The following is a 20,836-nucleotide window of genomic DNA, read 5'->3' as shown; positions in this document are numbered from 1 at the left end:
AGAGAGAGAGAGAGAGAGAGAGAGAGATCATGTATTGTTCACACGGTAAACATTAAGCAGAACTCGAGGCTTTGACAAGATACCACCCGAAGCACAATTACTGCAACCTTGAGCTCCAAAAGATTTCAGTTGTTGTTAAACCTGAACTATGACAGCATTGGGAATATTATATGGCCTTTTATCATGGCAGACTGAATATTAACTCTCGCTTTGTTTGAAGCAAATCTATTAATCGATATCAACCACCTGAACAAAATTTTGCTATGGCCCAAAAAAGAAAAAAGAAAGAAAGAAAGAGAGATTTACATCTTTCTGGTGGTAGTTGTACCCTCCCTGTTTTAGCTGTGTTGCTATCCCTTTCTCTGATTGGATATGGACGGAGTTCTGACCTCAGATCTTGGAAGTCCCTTTCTCAACCTCTTTAAGGCTGGAGATCTGATATCCCCAGACTTGATCAATTTGTCATCTGCAAGTCGAGGGCATTGCAAGAATTAGAAATGACAAAGGCAGAAGATGATACTGTCAAAATATTGGAAAGGTTACAAAGAAAAAAGGTGTAAAAACAACCATAGATGTAACACCCTTGCCACCATATTATAAATTAGCTAAAACCAAATGTTACCCACAATTCCATTTCAAATTTCATCAAACATCATAAGATTTAAGGTTAAGAGCGAGATTTTAAAACAAATACAATCTGCCAAGTTTTTTGATATCAAGTGATCAGGTGTCTAACCTGTGTCAGAGGCATTCGTAAAAGTTTCCGTCTTTTTACTATGAGAATCTTTTGGAACGCAATCATAGTCTGAACGTATTGTGGAAACAGTGACTACTCCTTGCCTCATCTTCTGTTCAGGATCTGCACATTGACCTTCGAAAGGTTCCATATAACAGAACCTAATATAGCAAGAATTCAAAAATAGATTAATACAGAACATATGCAATCATACAATATTTTGAAGCACAATGACAAATTTGTAACTTTTTTAAAATTATCTAGTCCTTTATTTTAACTCTGGCTAAGTATGAATGCATGCATAACCTGTTCCAAGTCAAAATAAAGGAAAATAGTTGACATCAAAGGTAAGAAGCTGACTGTAAAAGAAAACAATTATTTTTATGAGATATATTCCTTTGTTTTCTTATCATGTATGTACAAAATATGACCAAAGGCTAGCTGCATCTATGAAAATCAACTACTTTTAGCATGTACGGTGTCATTCACAGTAATTTTTTGTTTTTATGAAAATCCTTTATAGTGTAAACTGGCCTAGTAAAAAACCAAATGGCACTAAGTTTCATATTACCAACATATATGCATGCATAACCTGTCCCAAGCCAAGGCAAAAGAAAAGAGTTGACATCAAAGGTAAGAAACTGACCGTAAAAGAAAACAATTACTTTTATGAAATCTATTCCTTTGTTTTCTTATCATGTATGTACAAAATATGACCAAAGGCTAGCTTCATCTATAAAAATCAACTACTTTTAGCATTTACCGTGTCATTCACAGTATTTTTTTTGTTTTTTATAAAAGTCCTATATAGTGTAAAGTGGCTTAGTAAAAAACCAAATGGCACTAAGTTTCATATTACCAACAAAAGCTAACTCAATAGCAATAGAAGCAAAAATGGTTTATCCAACATATATGCTGGTTGATTAATTTCATTCTATTTCATCTATAGCAATCCAAATTGTATAAAACCAACAAACTGCTCCAAGAAACCAAAAACCAAAATTTGCAGTTCAATTAGGTTTCTTTCTTTGGAAACTGACCAATTGGGCCTATTTCATCTATAGAAGCATATTACCGCTTGAAAATCAACTGTCATTGACCGATTCTCCCAGACTTTGTTGCCAGTACTGATTTCTTTAGTGGTTTTGAGCCTTGTTGCAGGCAGGGAAGACCACCAGCAGAGACTCAGGTCAGCGATGGCAACATTCAAGGACAAAGATAGAGCTCTGGGTGGACCTAATATTGCAAGAAAAATCCTGTGCTCCAACTTCCGAAACCCTCATGCCAATACCAAACCTCTGGTATTAGTTTGAAATTTTGAATTCTCTTTGTGAGAAATGTAAAACAAAATGGTTTGTCCAACATAAATGCTGGTTGATTAACTTCATTCTATTTCATCTATACATGGCAGGGGTATTTAATCCAATCCATATTGAATAAAACCATCCAATTGCTCCAACTTCTGAAACCCTCATGTCAATAACAAACGTCTAGTATTGGTTTGAAATTCTGAATTTTCTTTGTCAAAGATGTAAAATAACCATTCATGTCTTTTCACCTAACAACTTAAGCCAATAGGATTATTAATTCATGACATGGTATCAAGTCTCTATGACCTTAAGATTTAATCCTCGTCGCCCTCATTTTTTTCATAAAAAGTTTAATTTAAACACAAGATATATGAATTTGTGTATTATCCGCGCTTCAAGTTTAATTATATGGATTATTAATTCATGATATGCTGGTTGATTAATTTCATTCTATTTCCCAAAAAGCTCTTGTGTGAAAGTGCGTGATAGAAATATAATATAAAATAATTCACGTGTCTTCACCTAATAGCTTAAGTTTTTAATATAATTAAATTAATTCATGACAGGATATCAAAGCCTTTATGACAAAGTGGTCTAGAGATTGATCCTTACAGCTCCCATTTTTCTAATAAAATGATAAATTAACACAATGTAGGTAGGCTAATGCATTGTCCGCACTTTAAACTCGGCTCTTATATGAGAGGGCATGTAGAGACGTAATCTAAAACTATTCATGTGTCTTATTCTAAGAGCTAAGGCTTTTATGATATTTAGTTCATGACATCCTTTATAATGAAATCGACTATTGGGTTTCAGTGGAAATGTCTGAGTTGTAACTTGTAAGAGAACATTGTTGATGTAGCAAATCTTACTCACTGCCTGCAAATATTATTTTGAGAAAAACTTCATATTTCGTTAATTGAAGATTAACAATTGTGCTCACATCACAGTTAGGGAGCGGATCCCAATGACTGCTTATGCCATCTGTCAATTTCTGTTATTTATTTTTTATCAGATCTGTTTCAGTTTTTGTTATTAGTTTCATTAGCTTTGTTTCATCAGTTAGAAGCTTGCGTATGTTGTAATTGTCTACAAATAGATGGTTCCAGATATCATTTTGTAACTTTTCATTATTATTTGAAACTGTTGTAAATAATTGTATTTGTTTATTTCTTTATTTATTTATTTTTATTCTAGAATCTTTTTTGGGCTTAGCCCATTAGATTATTTAGTCTCTTTAAATAGAGAGCAATTGTACGGATGTAATATACAATTTTATCAATAAGATTATCTCTTTTTCAACTGAAACACACAGAAAGATTCAGGATTTCTCTTCTCTCTCTCGCTCTGCACTTTTCTACACTTTCTCAGAAACTTTTAACAGAGGTGTTGAGTCTTATTTATTTGATGATTGGGTATATATGTTGCCTAGGGTTTTGCCATGTAAATGTAGAATTGAGGCCCACCCTGGACAAAGTGGGGTGGAATTTCTATGCTTGTAATCCTTCTAGTATTTGCTTGAATTGTAAACCCCGAAACCAAACCGAACCAACCAAGTTTAACCAAAACAATTTAAATCAGTTTGTAATAGTTTGGTTTTCTAAATGAATCAGACCTCCAAGGTCCAAACCCGAGTGCAAACATCCCTAATAGGAACAAATCTTTGGTACAGCAGGGGTACCCAAGTCTTGGGGGGATGGTGTTGGTTGGGGGGTGAACATTGGGCTCTTGTAGTGTCTAAACAAGCACGGAAAACAGTTTGAACTTTCATCATCCAAATACAATACCCAAACCGTATCCCATGGTGGTGTCGGCAGTAACCAACATTTGTTTACTACCTAATATTCAAATATCAATCATTCCAAGCCTAATTGGTGAGCAGTGCACAAGTGTTAATACAATTTTCATCATCCAAATAACAAACACACTTGTTTACCACCTGATAGGAATGGACCAATCATTGCAAGCCTAATAGATGAATAACGCATTATATATAGTTACTATAGCCCTTTTAATTGAGTGACCAAAGGCACAAAAACATATATATGAATGTTAAATATAACATACCATTGCGCAGGTAATTTTATGCTGCCAAAATCAGGAGGTAATATTCTCCACTTTCTGCACTTGTCACATTGCACCCATTCACAATCTGGTTTGAAGACACAACTATTTCTGATCTGGGGAAGAAAAAAAGTAAAGTTCAGCACACCTCCCCAGGAAAGGAGGATCTACATGACCAGGTTTTGATATTTGTCATGTAAACAGGGAAGTGCAACTCCTATTTATTCATCTAATATCAGGCTTAATCAGAGTAACAATTTTGGGATCCATGTCTCACGCAGAGAGCCAAAGTAAATGTCAGCCTTACACACGTCTTGTGAAAAGTAGACATTAACACTCACAATTTGAAAAGAGATACTGTTACCAAATTCAATTAATTGAAACCTCACCATAACTTGGAAAGCAGTCCCACATTGAAAAAGCACCACCACTTACAAACAATATTTTGCTGGGAAAAGTTCCAAAACCACCTCTGATTTACTCTTTTATTACTTACCCCTTTTTATCACTTACCTCCCCTTGATTTGTTCCATATAAGTCCACCTTTAATACATTTAAAAATTCAGCTAACTTGTCCATTTTGCTCCCATGAACAATAACAAAACCAAAGGGGAGGTAAGAGGAGTAAGTAAAAAATGAATAAACCCCTCGGAGATTTTTTTGAACTTTTCACTAAATAGAATTTAAGCTGGTTGAATTTATGCACTTTAGATTTAAACCACAAGAGGATAAGGTTCAACTGTTTGTTGCATAGATCTGCAAAAACCTTAGAATTATTTGTTAGAATGTTATATTTTTTGGTTTCAAATTGCATAGATGTTTGTATATAGCGAGAATTTCAGTCAATATGATTTCAGAAATGCTACAAGGAACGTGCGGATAACTATTTTAATAACAGGGTTTTCTTTGATCATGGCCTCATGATCAATCTTTTCCATTGTTATAATTAATGAACACTTCATTATTTGTTGCCACCAATTAGCTAAAATAGATTAGTGAAAATGGTAAGGAATTCCGTGGCTTGATTGTTCCTCCTAAAATCAGATGAGGTTAAATTTGATGAATGTGACAGACTTATTGGATTTGGATATACAAGACTGTAAATTTAATCTCGGATATAAATTTAAGTGCATTTGATAAAATTTCGGTTATGATAATACAGGAGACAAGAGACTACATGTTATGAAAGTTTGTTGGTGTCAAGCCTCATGCTCACTGCAAAATCGGCTAGAGCATGGGTCAGCAAAGTACTGCACTGTGTTTTGCTTCAATAATTTTATAGCAATTTAGTGCAGTGTTTTGCTTCAATATTTTTATAGCAATTTGTGGCACTAACGCGGGAATTATGGTTGAAAGTGAAACTAAATGGATAGCACCACAACCACCTAAAGGAAGGGATGCAGGAACTTGCTTTATTTTAAAGAATTTTATTTAAATGCACAAATTCAGTCAACTTAAATTCTATTCAGTGAAAAGTTCAATGTTGGTAAAAGCACGAGAGGAGAACATTTTCATGGAGGTTTTCTTGGGATATCATGAGAGGATAAGATTTTCTTGGGAGGAGATCTTAATGGTCATGTTGATAAAAGCAGTAGAGGTTTTGATAGAATTCATAGAGGTTTTGGCTATGGGACGAGCAATGAAATTGGAGAAGATATCTTGAACGTTGCACTAGCCTACGATTTGATGCTAACGAACATCTTTTTTTGAAAAGGGGAATCACATCTTATCACTTATCATAGTGGCCAAAATCGTAGTTAAATTGATTTCTTCATGGCTAGAAGAGAAGATAGAAATTCTTGTGTTGACTGTAAGGTCTACCCTGGAGAGTGTGTTGCTACGCAACATAAGTTGTGGTAGTTCTAGTAGGCTGGTTTAACAAAGTAATTAAAATGAGGAAGAGGGCCCCGAACCCAATGATAAGATGGTGGAAGCTAAAGGAGGAAAAACAGTTAGAGTTCAAGGAAAGAATGTTGCATGAAGCACTATGGGAGTTTGTTAGCGGAGCAAATGAAATATGGAATAAGATAGTTATGTGTATTCAAAGTGTGAGAAGGAGGGTGCTAGGAGAAAGCAAAGGAATTGGATTTCTTACAAAGGAAACATGGTGGTGGAATGAAGAGGTGCAAGAGGCAATTAAACAGAAGAAGAAATGTTTTAGATCTTTGAAAGTATCAATGATGAGAACTTGCTAAAGTTTAGATTGGCGAGAAAAAATGCAAAGAAAGCAGTGCGAGAAGCTAGAGGCAAGGTTTTCGCTGTTTGTATAAAAATCTTGGGAGCAAGGATGGTGAAAAAGGTATATACAAACTTGCAAAAATGAGGGATAAAAAAAGTAAATATCTCACTCAAGTTAGATGCATCAAGGATGAAAATCAAAAATCTTTTTATAAGAGATAAGATGTAAATGAAAGTTGGATGAACTACTTTAACAAACTTTTTAATGGGGATAGTGATAAAAGCGAGGTGGACTTAGAGAACGTTTATAATGATCTGAATAGAAGATTTATACGCAAAATCAATATACATGAAGTCAAGGAGGCTTTAAAGAGGATAAAGACTAATAAATCCTTGGGACCCGATGGCGTACCTATTGAAGTGTGGAAAGGCTTGAGAGATGTGGCAATAAATTGGCTGATCAATCTTTTCAATAAGATTCTAATAACAAATAAGATGCTGATGCTTGGAGAAAAAATATGTTTGTGCCTATTTACAAAAACAAGGGAGATATCCAAAATTGTTGTAACTATAGAGGCATTAAACTTATAAGCCATACTATGAAATTGTGGAAGAGAGTTATTAAACATCGTTTGAGGAGAGAGACCAAGGTTTCTGTAAATCAATTTGGATTTATGCCAGGAAAATGTACCACAGAAGTCATTTTCTTGATGCGTCAATTAATGGAAATATATAGAGAAAAAAGGAGGACTTACATATGGTGTTTATAGATCTTGAGAAAACATACGATAGGGTCCAAGAAAAGTTTTATTGTGGGTTCTTGAGAAGAAAAAAGTACCATCAAAGTATGTAAATGCAATCAAGAATATGTATGATGGGGCTACTACATGTGTGAAAGCTTGTAATGGAGTATCAAGTTATTTTCCTATCATGGTAGGTGTACACCAAAGTTCAGCTCTAAGTCCTTATCTTTTTGCCTTAATGATGGATGAACTAACAAAAGACATTTAAGAGGAAGTGTCGTGGTGTATGTTTTTTGCATATGATATTATGCTTATCGATGAGACCAAAGATGGTGTTAATAGGAAACCTGAATTGTGGAAAAACACTTTGAAGTCTAAAGGATTCACCTTAAGCCGGAGCAAGACTGAGTATATGATGTGTGAGTTTTCTCTGGTAAGAGATAGAGATCAAGACCCCGTGCATCTACTTGCTCAAAAGGTACCCAAGAAAGATGCTTTTAGATACCTGAGATCAATTTTGCAAAAAAGTAGTGAGATTAATGAGGATAAAAATCATTGAATCAAAGCAAGATGGATGAAATGGCAGAGTGTATTTGGGTTTTTGTGTGACCGCAAAATTCCTCTTAAGGTAAAAGGAAAATTCTATAGATCAGCAGTGAGGCCTACAATGTTATATGGAGCTGAATGTTGGCCAGCACATAGATAACATGAGCATAAATTGGGAGTAGCAGAAATGAGAATGTTGAGGTGGATGTGTGGTTATTCGAAGATAGATACGATAATAAATGAAGATATTCAACGAAAAAAGTAGGAGTAGTACCGGTGACTGAAAAGATGAGAAAACATAGATTGAGGTGGTTTAGGCACGTAATGAGACGGCCCCTAAATGCTCCCGTAAGAACAAAAGTTTGTTACCAAGAGCTCGACACAAAAAGAGGTAGAGGTAGACCGAAACTAACCTGGGGAAAAGTAGTTAAACAAGACTAAATGGAGTGGAATATGGATTGGCAGACGGTGTGTCTTAGGACGGAATAGAAAAAAGCTATTAACAGGGTGGAGGGTTAGACCCGTTATTATTCCTATGTTCCAGATGGTCCATTTTTAGTCATTTTCCTCTTCATTCCCCCTTCCTTCTTTTATCTTATTTCCCTTTCCCCATATATATCTTCTTCTTTTTTTAACTCCTTGGATCTATCATTGAGTTCATCTACCACTGACCCCAATGAGCTTAAATTAAAGGTGCTGTTAATGTTGACTTACATGTGATTTTTTTACTATTCACAATAGAGAAATTAGCCCAAAATTTAACAACGATAAAGTAGGACTTGGATGGCAAAATGTGTTAAAAAAAAGCACACGGGGGTAATGATAAAATAGTAAGTGGGTTTTTGGACTTATCCTATTTTGTTGTAGGCCTAAGGACTAACAAGAATTTGACCAATATTTGATATAATGATATAATTTATAGAAGAGCTTTACCAGCTTGAGTGAATCAAAATTATTATCCCAGTATTCATCAGCTTTTCTACCAAGCCACTGCTCAAGACGTGCATATAATTCACAATCTTGGAATCCCTGCTTGTTATTATGCACCCAGACATGACCACCCGGATCATCCTAAGCCAGGAAGCAAGAAAAGGTACATGATTTCAGATACTGTAAAGAAAAACAATTACCTTATGGTGAAAATAGTAGCAAATTATTGGTTAAGCATTTTAAGTAACAACTTAGCGAAAAAATTGATTCCATAACATACAGAAGGAATTATTACAAATTTGTTCACAAGTTTTATCAAGAGCACCTCAAAATAAGTTCTATCAAAACTAAGCCAGCACACGAGTATAATTGAGACTCTGATACAAACCTAGGGAGAGCCTCATCCCAAAAGCCAGCCCATTAGGTAGGAGAGCCCAAAGTCCATATAAATCTCATACCAGAACCTTATGTTTTCGATGTAGGACTCCAAGTCTAATACCTTGGAGTAGGATTGTAACATTCCACCACGCTCCACAGCCCCGGCGCCCACGTAGGCTGGCTCTGTACTAGTCTTTTACTAGCCGTGAGCGAACATTGCAATGCCCGCATCACCACCCACGCCGCTCGATTGCAACCGGGAGACATAGTGGAAGGCTCTAATACCAATTGATACAACCCAAACACAATGGACAAAGGTCAGGAAAATGAAACATAAATTGTATTGATTGAAGCTGAATCAATAATAACTCAGCCCATTAGAGTACATGATATTGATCCTACAATCTATAAGACAAACTGAAATAATGGTGGGAAAAATATAAGAGAAAATAAAAAGATAATTTCTAAGTATTCGAGAGACTCGGAGCTCTCCCAGCCCAATGCCCAACCTAATTTTCCAAGATGATCAGAATTTATTCCTATTCCCTAGTTAAGCAAAAAACTTCCCTCCACCTTTAAACCTCCAACAGAATTTATTTTTCCAGCTTCAAGAACCTTATTTATTAACAGACTTCTTGCTGGCTCAATTCTTGCCTATATTCTCCTACATCTACTTCTTTCCTACACCTGTTTTAATCGAATCATATCAGTCTCACACATCAATATCATTTTGGCAGATTGCACAAGCAAAAAAGTCCTGTTGGAAAAAATTCAAGCATATACTGTTTTCTTGCAAGTTTTCAAATTTTGAAGGTAAACCAATTCAAATAGGCCATACAGAAGAATTATTAAAAAATAAGCAATCTAATTAGAGCATCACTCCAACCAAAAAATGTCATATAACTGTCATTCTTATCATAAAAACTTCTCCAGAACAAATTCCATCAAAAACTAAGACACCGCACACAAAGCATAACTGAGGCATGTAACATTCATATCAATCTGGCAGATTGTACAAGCATACAAGTACATTTGTAAAACTATGCAGCCAAAGCGAGTAAAACTATACAAGCAGGCAAGCACGTTTTTCCTCAAAGGTTTTATATGGTTAGAGAACAGGTAAAGTCATGCCAAAGCAATATAACAATTGAAGAAAATGAAATTGGAAAGTACATACCATTATATTGGTCACATCTATGACACCAATTACACCCCGGCCCACATCTGCACTATAAATCATGCCACCAACTCTCTTGTAAGCCTATTAAAGTAAAAAAATATAACCTTAAGCTCTTATGCAGAATATATAAGTTAGCTTACACAGTCAACTCCATCATTACACAAAGTCTTAAACAAAATTCCATGATTAGACCACAGGGTTTCCTCTTCATGATTGCTTAAAGAATTAAGGAGCTTCAGCCCCAGGACAATGGATGTAAAAATTTCTGCAAACAGACAACCAATACTTAACCCCTCACTAAAACTAAAAAGACTGGAAAGAGAATATTCAAGAGCCCAGGGCTCACAAACCTTACAGCCCAAACAATACCATTACAGTACTCTGAGCTCTGCAAACAGCCGGCCATTTACGTTTTTTTATATTTTAATAGAAAAAGGGCAAGGAAAAGCCAAGTTCAAAGATTTCCTATGTAATTTCAACATTTCAGTCACGCTAAACATTTCAAACAAGATACAACAAAGTTTCCTTTATACAACATCTTGTTAGGTTTTATCAGCATGCTGAAGAAAAAATCTTGTCAAACAAAATAAGATCCACATTCTCAGATTTTACGGCATTATTTTGTCATTCAGAAAAGAAAAAAAGAACATAGATTAATTTTTTTGTTTCAAACAATATCATGCTAAAGAAAAAACTAACTTCCTCAAGCAAAAGGATATTTAGATTAAAATTTCAAGCACAAAAATAGCTAAGATGATCAATAACTGAACACCACCCATGAAAAAATACACAGAATATTAATGAATATCAGAGTAATAAGCCCAATAGGGGGCAATTTGGTACATCCGACATTTTCACAACAGTATGTAACTTACCCCACTATCTTGGACGGCTACATTTGGAATGCCTGAATTGTCGGGAAGTACAATACTCACAAATCCGAGATCTCCATGTTCTTGGGTATCCCGTGTATATTTGAATGGTTATTAATAATAATAAACAATAGCAAACAAAGCGATCTTGAGTTTCAGGAGTTGATGCTGGGCTATGTCACATACTGGTGTGTAAATATACCAAGCGCCCCCTAATGGTTACACTAGAACCATGGACTAACTCCTTACCTCAATTAAACGACCATGCCAATACAAAAATATTCCACAGCTTGCCCGCTCCCATTCTAATTGATTGAATCCCAGAATCAATTCAAAGGGTTTTCCCAAGATGTCACCAGTTTCAATAACAGTTTTAGTCAGGAAATTTGCTAACGGCCGAGTTTTAACCTGAACAAAGGTAAAGCTAACAATTAGACTGAAAGGTTTGAAGGCCTAAAAGAACAATCCCTTAACCCCGGGCTACTTAGAACACAAAAATGCAATTACCAGTGTCCCCTGAACAGTTATCTTCATTCGTGGAATTAAGAAGATGACTTCTAAATAAGCTCGTAGTGAGTAATCCAATGGAACCTGAAGATAATAGAAAACATGAAAATCAGCATAGTTTCAAAACGCATAATCTCATAAAAGCAAAAGAGATGCCAAACCTTTTGATTAACTTGGCCTGGACGAGATCGACTCCTTCTACTGCGAATGAAAATGTCTCCTTGGTGGAAAGAACTGCCACCTTTCAATCCATCATGCCATTCTAGACAACACTCTGATCCCCATTCATCCAAGTTCCATATATATATCTGTGTTCCCGTCCCACCACAAAACAAGGCTGCCTTTTCACCAATAAGATACTTATTAAATGGTGAAAATTGCTTGATAGCTTTCAAATTGTATTTTGCCAAAGCTTCAGACTGAACATTTCGGTCAACTTCCATACATTGCCCTTGTCGGCAATAACTAACTACGGGAATCTCAATATTCTGCAGTAAAATAAAATAAATAAATAAAGTAACAGTAAAAATTAAATGAAAGGCATCAATAGTCAGAATAATCAATCCAAGCCAATCAACCTTGGGTATAATTACAGCTATTACACCCAAAAACAAGGTACAAACAAGATCATATTTTTTAAACCCACCACCTATCATATCTGAAATATAAAGAAAACAAAAACCATATTATGGTGTAACTTACATCTTTGCCTTCGTTCAATGACTGCGAAAGAAAAGCTAGAGATCTGGAATTAGCAGTCTGGGTTAGAACAAGAACATCTTTCCCAAGCCTCATTGATCCTGTCTATGGAAGAAAACCACAAATGAACAACAATTTAGAATTCGCTGGAGCAAGATATAGGTGAGATTGAAAAGATATTATAATATATGTTTTCGTTCAATTCAACATGGAACAGAACAAGGTTATTTGTTAAAAATTATCATATACATCATCCTTTTGACAAAATCAAGATATTTTGAAGGAAAAAGGCAATCTAAGATTAATGAATGCATTTTTCAATAACCACAATTATGACAAGCTATATGCAGTAAATCAAAGAGAAACTCTAAATCAAACGAACAAAGCAAGCAAAAGAAAACTTATCCAAGTATCCTTTCTTATTGTAAAAGAAAATTAATCGACAAAAGAATGGAAAGAAAACTACCTTAAATCCAACCCCAAATCTGCCGATGTGATCCTTGTCATCTTTATCAGGGTTTTTGTGCCCAAAAGATACCATTTTCATAACCTCATCATGGTTCATCCCTTGCCCATCATCGATAAAAGATAGCATAGGAACATCCTTTCCAGATGTTTTCAACTTAATCGTTTCTACAAAAATGTCCACCCTGTTGCATCAAAGCAATAATAAGTACAATTTGAGGAAGATAAAGAACTCAGATGGAAATTTTTTAGAAACAGAGGCATCAACTTATTTCAGTTCCACACCTCCAAATGAGTCAAAGGCAAAACAGCAAAAAAGGGTGACCTGCCTAGCTTTTTACTTTCAATAGGAAGTTCAGATACATAGATAAGCATCGGGCGGTCTATTTGTATATTAATTAAAACATTTCAAGCAGGCAATTTTGACATCCATGAGTATGAGAAGTAATGCAGGACCACTGTCTCCATTTCTTCTAACTTTTTACTTTTATTATCCGTCATAAAATTACCCAAAACCCTTCAAAACCTTAGTCCCTAATTTACAGTAAGCAGTCATTCACAAATAATAACTTCAATTGAAGAAACAAAAGGCAAAATCCCAGTACAGCATATCATAGATGTAATGAAATTCCTTTCCCATAACTCAAAGCTGTTAAAGGTTGATAAAATCATTAATCTTTCTTAACATTTGCCACATCACACCAAAAGGTACTGATCGAATATTCAATTACTGCATTACCTAGCTTCATTTATCATTAAATCCGTTACAAGTAAATTTTCAAAAAATTAGGGAAAATAGAGTAAAATAAACATTATAATTAGCAAGTTTGCTGACAAAGATAGAAATGAGATATGACATTTCAAGAAAAAAAACATGAAACCTACTTAGTTGCTTTGGCATCCCTTGAATTATCAACAAGCTCGGCTATTCCACCAAAAATCCATCCAGAGTGAACCTGGCTAAGAGTTTTCAAGTAACTTGGGTCTACACGTATGAAATTTTTTTCAGGGAATCTATCCTGCGTCACATGAGATTGAAATCCGCCACAAGTTTCAGCTGTAGCTGAAGGAAACTTAAGATCTGAGGAGCAAACAACAGCACCATTTGCTGGACCTCTCGCCATGGAAGTATTCGGTCCACCACATTCCTCAGCCAAGTGTGAACCTGATAAGGAAGCATCTACTACAAATTACTTTCACCCATGTAAATATGAGGTAGAAACCAAGCTTGAATAAAAATTCCTAGTCTTGTTTTCTATGTATAAAAGAAATCCCAACTCAAAAGCCATAGTTAAGCCGGAGCTACAGATAAGATCCTCCAATTGAAAAGCAAAAGATAAATGAATGCCATAAATCCAAAGAATAAGTTTGAATCAATTATTTAGATATTCATGTGTTCTTGTGTATCTACTACATTTTGCATGCGATGGTTTTGTATCATTAGGCATTGACTAGTTATATTATGAGAATAAGAACAGTTAAAGTAGAAGGCACACCTGATTCACAATCCCTTGCACGAGTATCTACTGTACATGTATTATCTATCTGATATGCAACACTAACTGGGCTAGATGTTGAGGCTATAGTAGGAGGCAGAATGTAAAGCTTACACTGCTCAAAGTTAACAATAGCAACCTGCAAAAAAGAATCTTGGTGATTTTCATTCAACCGCTCAAAAGAACAAAGAAAAAGAACCAAGGGAATATATACTAGTTTTACTCAAGTTTTTAATCATAGAATATCTTATTTGTTAACATTTACAAGATAATGTGAAGGGAGTTAGGGACCTTAATGACCAAGAGGTTAAGGCACTGCAGCCAAAGACAATGAAAATAATTAAGATAACTGAGAGTTCAACCACACATAATAACAACATAAGATCCCACTATCTTTTAAATTTGTAAAACTATTCAGATGGCCAAAGCAAATACATAACAGAGTGCACATTAATGGCAAGAAGCCAGACATCATATGGCTAATTAAACGGTAACAAGGGGCATCTTATTACCTGTAAAGAACCATTTCAACCCATAAGCTCAAGCTATTAATTGAGGATACATTAATGACTTTATATTTCCCTAACACTACCCATCCTGAGTAACAAACCTGTGTTGGAGAAATAGGTATACACCCGGAAGTATAGAGAAGATAGATCAATTGAAAGGTACAAGGCAAGATTGACTACCCAGAGACATTGACACCAATTGCAAAGATAAATACGGTCAGAATTTTGTTTGCATTAGCAGTTAACCAAGGTTAGGACTTGTAGCAATTTGATGTCAACAACGCCTTCTTAGATAGAGATCCTCATGAAGAAATTTATATGAAGATGCCACCTGGTTATGGAAAGGACTTGCATGCTAAAACGGTGTGTAAATTTAAGAAGCCACTTGCATGCCCTCAAACAATCACCACGGGCTTGGCTTGCAAGGTTTCCGAGAGTTACATTGACTATAGGATATAAGCAAAGCCAAGGAAACCACACACTTATGTTAAAAAATTTCTTGAGCTAGTTATGACACTTGTGGTACATATTGATAACATAATTGTGACTAGAAATGATGCTAAGGAAAAACAAGTTTTGAGCCAATGTTTAGCTAAGGAATTTGAAATCAAAGCAAAATAAAGGCTGAAGTAGTTTTTGGAAATTGAAGTTGCATTCGAGACATGAAATTATCATCACCAAACAAAAATATGTCATGGATCTTCTTAAGGAATCTGGCAAACATGTATAAACTAGTGAGCGCCCCTATAGATCTGAACTTAAGGCCTGGACCAGCAAAGAAAGAAGACAAGGAAACGTATCAACAACTAGTGGAAAGATTTATCAATCTATCTTACACAAGTCTAGACATAGCTTATGCAGTAAGCGTGATTAGTGAACAACTAGAATGTGGCACCATATTCTATTTTTTGCTTTTGCAAATCACCACATTTGCCCCAAGGAAGGTACAATACCCAGTTGTTGATATTCTATCACTTGGTGACCCAGCATAGTATGCATCAGTATATGCCTCAAGCACTACTCAGTTTGTTTTAAATAAAATGCTTTTTCCCCTTGTCCCCTTGGGATAATTGATTGGCTGCTTGCAAGCGCACTTACTTGAAGTTGTTCATGAATTCACCAATCACGCTTATTATATAAGCTATGTCCAGTCTTGTGTGGGATAGATAAATAAGGAAGAGGGACCAAAGCAACTCAACTTTGAAAGTTTGCAATTAACATAGCCCAAATCCAATACAAAGCACATTGAGGTTAATAAACAATTTATCAAGGAAAAGTTGGGAAGTGGATTAAGTTGCGCACCCTATGTGACTACAAAAGGACAGGTGGCTGATATACTCACCAGGGATTAAACAGTCCAGCATTTCATAACATTGTATCCAAGCTGGAAAGGAGAACGCCTATTCACCAACTTGAGGGAGAGTAAGAGAAAGCTGTAATCCTATCATCTATATTAGGTGGTTGAGCCACCCTACCATGTGTAATTCTTTTCTTCTGTACTAACGTTAGTACATGAATATACAGATTCAGAATTCAGCAATTTCTGGCAATATATGACTATGCTCATAATGGCAACCTAGAGAGCTCTCTTTCTTTCCTAATAGTCAGGAACTCTTTAAAGTGAATGAACACTATATTAAGTCTAATCCTCTCAGCTAATACTCCACTCCAATATATCAGTAACCATAAACAGAGCAATAACAAACTTAGTGGAATACCATACATGCTTATGATCTTTGCCATCACAACTACTTGATGGTTATTAATCGAAAAGCAAACACTATATTAAGTCTTATCCTCTCAGCTAATACTCCACTCCCAAATAACAGCAACCATAAACAGAGCATAGTTGTCAGTTGCAGTTAGCGGCCGACCCCGAAAATGGTATAGCGATGTAGCGGGTAGCGGTATTGCCGCTACGGTGAAGTATTAATTCCACATATATTATACTAACAGTCAAGAAACGAGGCAATACCGCTTTTAGTATTAATGCTCAAACATAAGAAGTCACACAAAATCAAACACATAATTCCACAATCAATGTCAAATACAAGGAACATAAAGGAAGGATCCAAAACTAAACACAAATGAACAATAAAATTGTCAAATAGTCAAGTACAAGAAGTGAACTAATAAAGAAAATCATCATCATCTCCGGATTCTCCATCAAATTCCAACATGGGAGTGGTGTAGCGGGTAGCGGTATTGCCGCTGCGCTACGCCGCTACCTTCCGCTACGGCCAATGTCGCGTAGCGTCGCGGTTTGTAGCGGCCGATCGCCGCTACCCGCTACGGTAGCAGTTTAGCGGCGCTACGGGCCGCTACTGACAACCTAGAAACAGAGCAATAACAAACTTAGTGGAATACCAAACATGCTTATAATCTTTGCCAACACAACTACAAGATGGTTATTACTAGAAAAGCAGACAGTTTAGATTAGGTTTCTGAAACCTAGTTTGCTCTTCAGTTCACTTCATGGTTTTGTTTATTTTCATTTTCTTTTTCCTTTTTTGAAAACAAAAGAGCCTCTCTTTCGTATCTTCCCACATGATTGAGTTTGCACCCTTTGTGATTTTCGGCATAGATTTATAACATATCCAAGAAAAAGACTCCAAACCATCAAATAAACAAGTACTGCTAATACTCCACTCCCAAATAACAGCAACCATAAACAGAGCAATAACAAACTTAGTGGAATACCAAACATGCTTATAATCTTTGCCAACACAACTACAAGATGGTTATTACTCAAAAAGCAGACAGTTTAGATTTGGTTTCTGAAACCTAGTTTGCTCTTCAGTTCACTTCATGGTTTTGTTTATTTTCTTTTTCTTTTTCCTTTTTTGAAAACAAAAGAGCCTCTCTTTCGTATCTTCCCACATGATTGAGTTTGCACCCTTTGTGGTTTTCGGCATAGATTTATAACATATCCAAGAAAAAGACTCCAGACCATCAAATAAACAAGTACTGCTATAACATCATCTTAGAAGTAAAGAATTAGCTGCTAGAAAAGCCATAACCGGACTTCTGTCTCCCATAATGATGCACTTACAGTTGGCCCATTGTACATGGCTCAACCAATGATTCAAGAAGCTCGTAGTCAACTAAAGTTGTGGCCCAATAAGTATGACCCAATTGTTGAAAGAGGCAATGATTTGAAATATAACAAATTATAATCGAATCCAAGTCCTAATAAAGCAGCAGATATGATTGTGATTTGTTTGGGAAGAAAAGGAAGGCAACACATTTGGCGACTGGCGTGATTTGAGATTAAAGATTTTGGACGTATTTTGAATAATTGAATTGTAATTATTTATTTATTTTTAAAATCTAATTACTATTATATTTGTTTTAGGAAGTTTTCTTATTTTTAGGATTTTAAATTTTTGAATTTTGAATCAATTTGTAATTAGTCCAGTGTTATTAAAATCGGAAACCGACCCATCAACCGGTCCGGTTCTAGTGTTAGACCGTTTAAGCATTCGACCCGGTATCAACCCAGTAACCCGATCATAAACCGCGGTCCAACCAGTATAAACCGGTACTGGTTTTTTTGGTTCAACCGGTTTTTCAAAATAAGCTCCAAAATATTCCATTTTTTTGCACGAAGTGGGATTCGAACCCTGTCCTTCAGGGTGAGGAGCGCCACTTTGAACCACCAGGCTACCATCTCTTGTTGAATAAAATGCACCATTTAATATATATAACTATTAAGTTAAAAGAATTATTTCAAAAATTGCATCACATGGGAATCGAACCTTGTGCATTGAAGATAGACAACATAGTAATTACCACTAGACTACATTAGGTTATTGTTTGAATTGCACCATTTAAAATATTTATTATATAATTAAGTATAAAATATAAATTTATATATATATTTGATTCATGCGGTTGAACCAATGACCCACCGGTTGAACCATTGACCCAGTGACCCGGTACCTCGGCCGGGTCAATGACCGATCCGGTTCTAATAACATTGAATTAGTCTATAAAGGGGTGCTTATGACCCTTATTCTACGAGTTGAATTTTGTTATTTTGATAATAGAAATTGAGAACCAGAGGGTTACTCTTTTGTAAAAATCCTAACTCTCTGTTTAGCCACTTTTCTATGCATTTTCGGCATCACATAAGGAGGCATAATTCGTGATAAATATAACTAAGCTACAATATGATTTAAAAATTTAAAATTTCCTCCAAAACCATGCTTAGAGTCAGTCATAGCAGGTTAGCAACCAATATAATTAAACGAATTCACCAAAAACACATATCTGCCAGAAGCCCAGAACAGAAATAAAGCAAGTACAGAGAAAACAAAAGGATTTAGGAAAGAAAAACAAAATACCATACCATGTCATGTTTGCATAGGAAACTCAAAAACCTCCCCCACTCAAGCTTTTCATGCGAACTGTCTGGAGCAGGTGTTAGTGAAAACCGGGGCAATTCAGAAAGACTACATGTCTTCTTCTTTGAAATCACAGAATTTATGTTTAAGTCTTTCGGCCTGCAAGTGTTATTCAGGTCAACAAATTCATCAGTAAACCAAACTATAAGAGGATAGGTTAAAATAGGTTTTCCAAAATTATTTCTTTAAAATTAAAAAAAAATTGTCATCGGAAAGGAAAAAAACCCATACAGGTCAGCCGGCGGGTCCGGGCACATTGTTCGGCATATAGTTTTGCTATCTTTTTTAAGGATTATGGACATGCCCATCTGCATAAATGTCAGTAAAATTAAAATGAGTACTAACATAGAAGCCACAATGCCTTATATATATTTCAAAAATCAAAACCTCGAAAACCTAAGTTTGCAAATGCTTTCCTTTTCCAATCACAAATAATAATAAAAAATGCAACTCTTTGCGCAAAACAAAAAAAAGTTACAAAATTTTCTTATCATATTGTTGGTGTTGGAAATCGACAATCGCACAACACACAAATCGGAAAACAGCAAAAAAAAAAAAAAAAGAGCGAAGAGAAAATCGACACAGTGATTGATTTTAACCTGGTTCACTCAATGTAGGCTATGTCCAGCTTGTTACAAGTCACTCGGATTACTAAGGAATATAAATAGGATTTAGAAAACCCTAACAACAGATATTCATGGACCCAATCCCATACTACGAAGAAAAAGATAAAATACAATGAGTCATCAAAGAGTCGGAGGCCGACAATAGTACAAGGCCTCTACGGGTCCGGGGCCAGCCTACACCCTGCCCTCTCACCTAGGAGCGGAACCCCATTTGGCTCTCTGCTGACTCCAGCAACTGGGGTCCTCATCTGAACGAGGATTATGAGTCATACCCAACAGTTGGGGTGGCCACTGCACACATCTTTCTGGTCAAATTTAAACCGCCTAGACCATTCAACATGCATACCATGCTCGCATGCAAAAAGTTAAGTTTGAATATTTTCTCCATCGGTTGCAAGTTCCAAAATACACCGCGAGGGAAAAATCGAAATTGCACAGAAAAGAAGTTAAGAAAACAAAAAATTGCACCTTTCGTCACGATTATCCTAAAAGTGAATATCTCCAGTAAAAAACCTGCAGAAGTAAACATGCAACAACTACTATCAGTATTCAAAAGCAAAAAACAGAACCAAAATCAACAACTCCAATTCAAACTTGCTCTGTTCAAAAGAATGGTAACATACACCAATTGAACGCAGCACACAAAATCATTCCGCATGAATGTCCAATACCTAAAATGCAAAATATAGGAAAAAAATTAAAAGAGTGCGGTAAAAATAATAATTATATAATAATAATTAAAAAAACAAAAAAGTGAAGGTATCACACATTGCAACACGAACTTACAGGTTTAACGAAAGAAAACCCTAGAAATGCAGTGGACTCGAAGTGTGAGAGAATAAGCAACGACGTTTGGTGAATTATGGAAGACTTGAAGACGAACAGGCATTTACGTGTGTCAGTGAGAGTGAGTGAGTGAGTGAGAGTGGGTAACCGACGCGGCCCAGAAATAGTGCGGTTAGAGTCTGAGCGTTTCTATGAGGAGAACCTTTCTTCTTTGATACGCTTCTTTTTAAAAAAATAATAATAATAAAGGTTCGGTGTTTGTGTTTTTAAAATTATATTTTGTTAAATAAAAGAAGGCTTTAATATTTGTAAAGTGAATATAAATAAGTTATCTGCATTTGTTTCTAAAATGATATTGTTTTTTTGTTAAAAAATTAAAAAATTATAATGAAAAAGACTATTATA

General features: G+C 35.5%; 1 protein-coding gene across 1 annotated transcript; it reads right to left on the bottom strand.

The window, feature by feature from the left end:
• Positions 1–213: 213 nt before the first annotated feature.
• Positions 214–20,543, bottom strand: LOC133291727 (uncharacterized). The gene is made up of 17 exons (XM_061490036.1): positions 20,432–20,543; positions 20,269–20,316; positions 20,114–20,158; positions 19,251–19,327; positions 18,965–19,118; positions 14,105–14,243; positions 13,494–13,773; positions 12,610–12,793; positions 12,147–12,248; positions 11,606–11,932; positions 11,445–11,528; positions 11,187–11,345; positions 10,063–10,146; positions 8,511–8,648; positions 4,114–4,226; positions 737–897; positions 214–466 (listed from the first exon to the last, which is right to left on the bottom strand). Exons 4-17 carry the CDS (start codon positions 19,325–19,327, stop codon positions 351–353), a joined length of 2,118 nt encoding a protein of 705 aa, XP_061346020.1. The 5' UTR covers positions 20,114–20,158; positions 20,269–20,316; positions 20,432–20,543; the 3' UTR covers positions 214–350.
• Positions 20,544–20,836: the final 293 nt, after the last annotated feature.

The sequence above is a fragment of the Gastrolobium bilobum genome, unplaced genomic scaffold (assembly GCF_033153095.1).
Source record: "Gastrolobium bilobum isolate Gb01-03AN ecotype WA unplaced genomic scaffold, APGP_CSIRO_Gbil_v1 utg1885, whole genome shotgun sequence".
Classification (NCBI taxonomy): domain Eukaryota; kingdom Viridiplantae; phylum Streptophyta; class Magnoliopsida; order Fabales; family Fabaceae; genus Gastrolobium; species Gastrolobium bilobum.
Note: the sequence above shows the minus strand (reverse complement) of the source record. Positions and strands in the feature narration are given on the sequence as shown.

Bases quoted from the DNA above. Each gene is read 5' to 3' on its own strand.
- LOC133291727 (XM_061490036.1), bottom strand. From the start codon at position 19,327: ATGGGCATGTCCATAATCCTTAAAAAAGATAGCAAAACTATATGCCGA. The intron at 13,774-14,104 runs GTGTGCCTTCTA...CTTCCTTATCAG, and splicing joins TGCAAGGGATTGTGAATCAG to GTTCACACTTGGCTGAGGAA. The intron at 12,249-12,609 runs GTAGTTTTCTTT...TTTCTTCCATAG, and splicing joins GATTTGGGGTTGGATTTAAG to ACAGGATCAATGAGGCTTGG.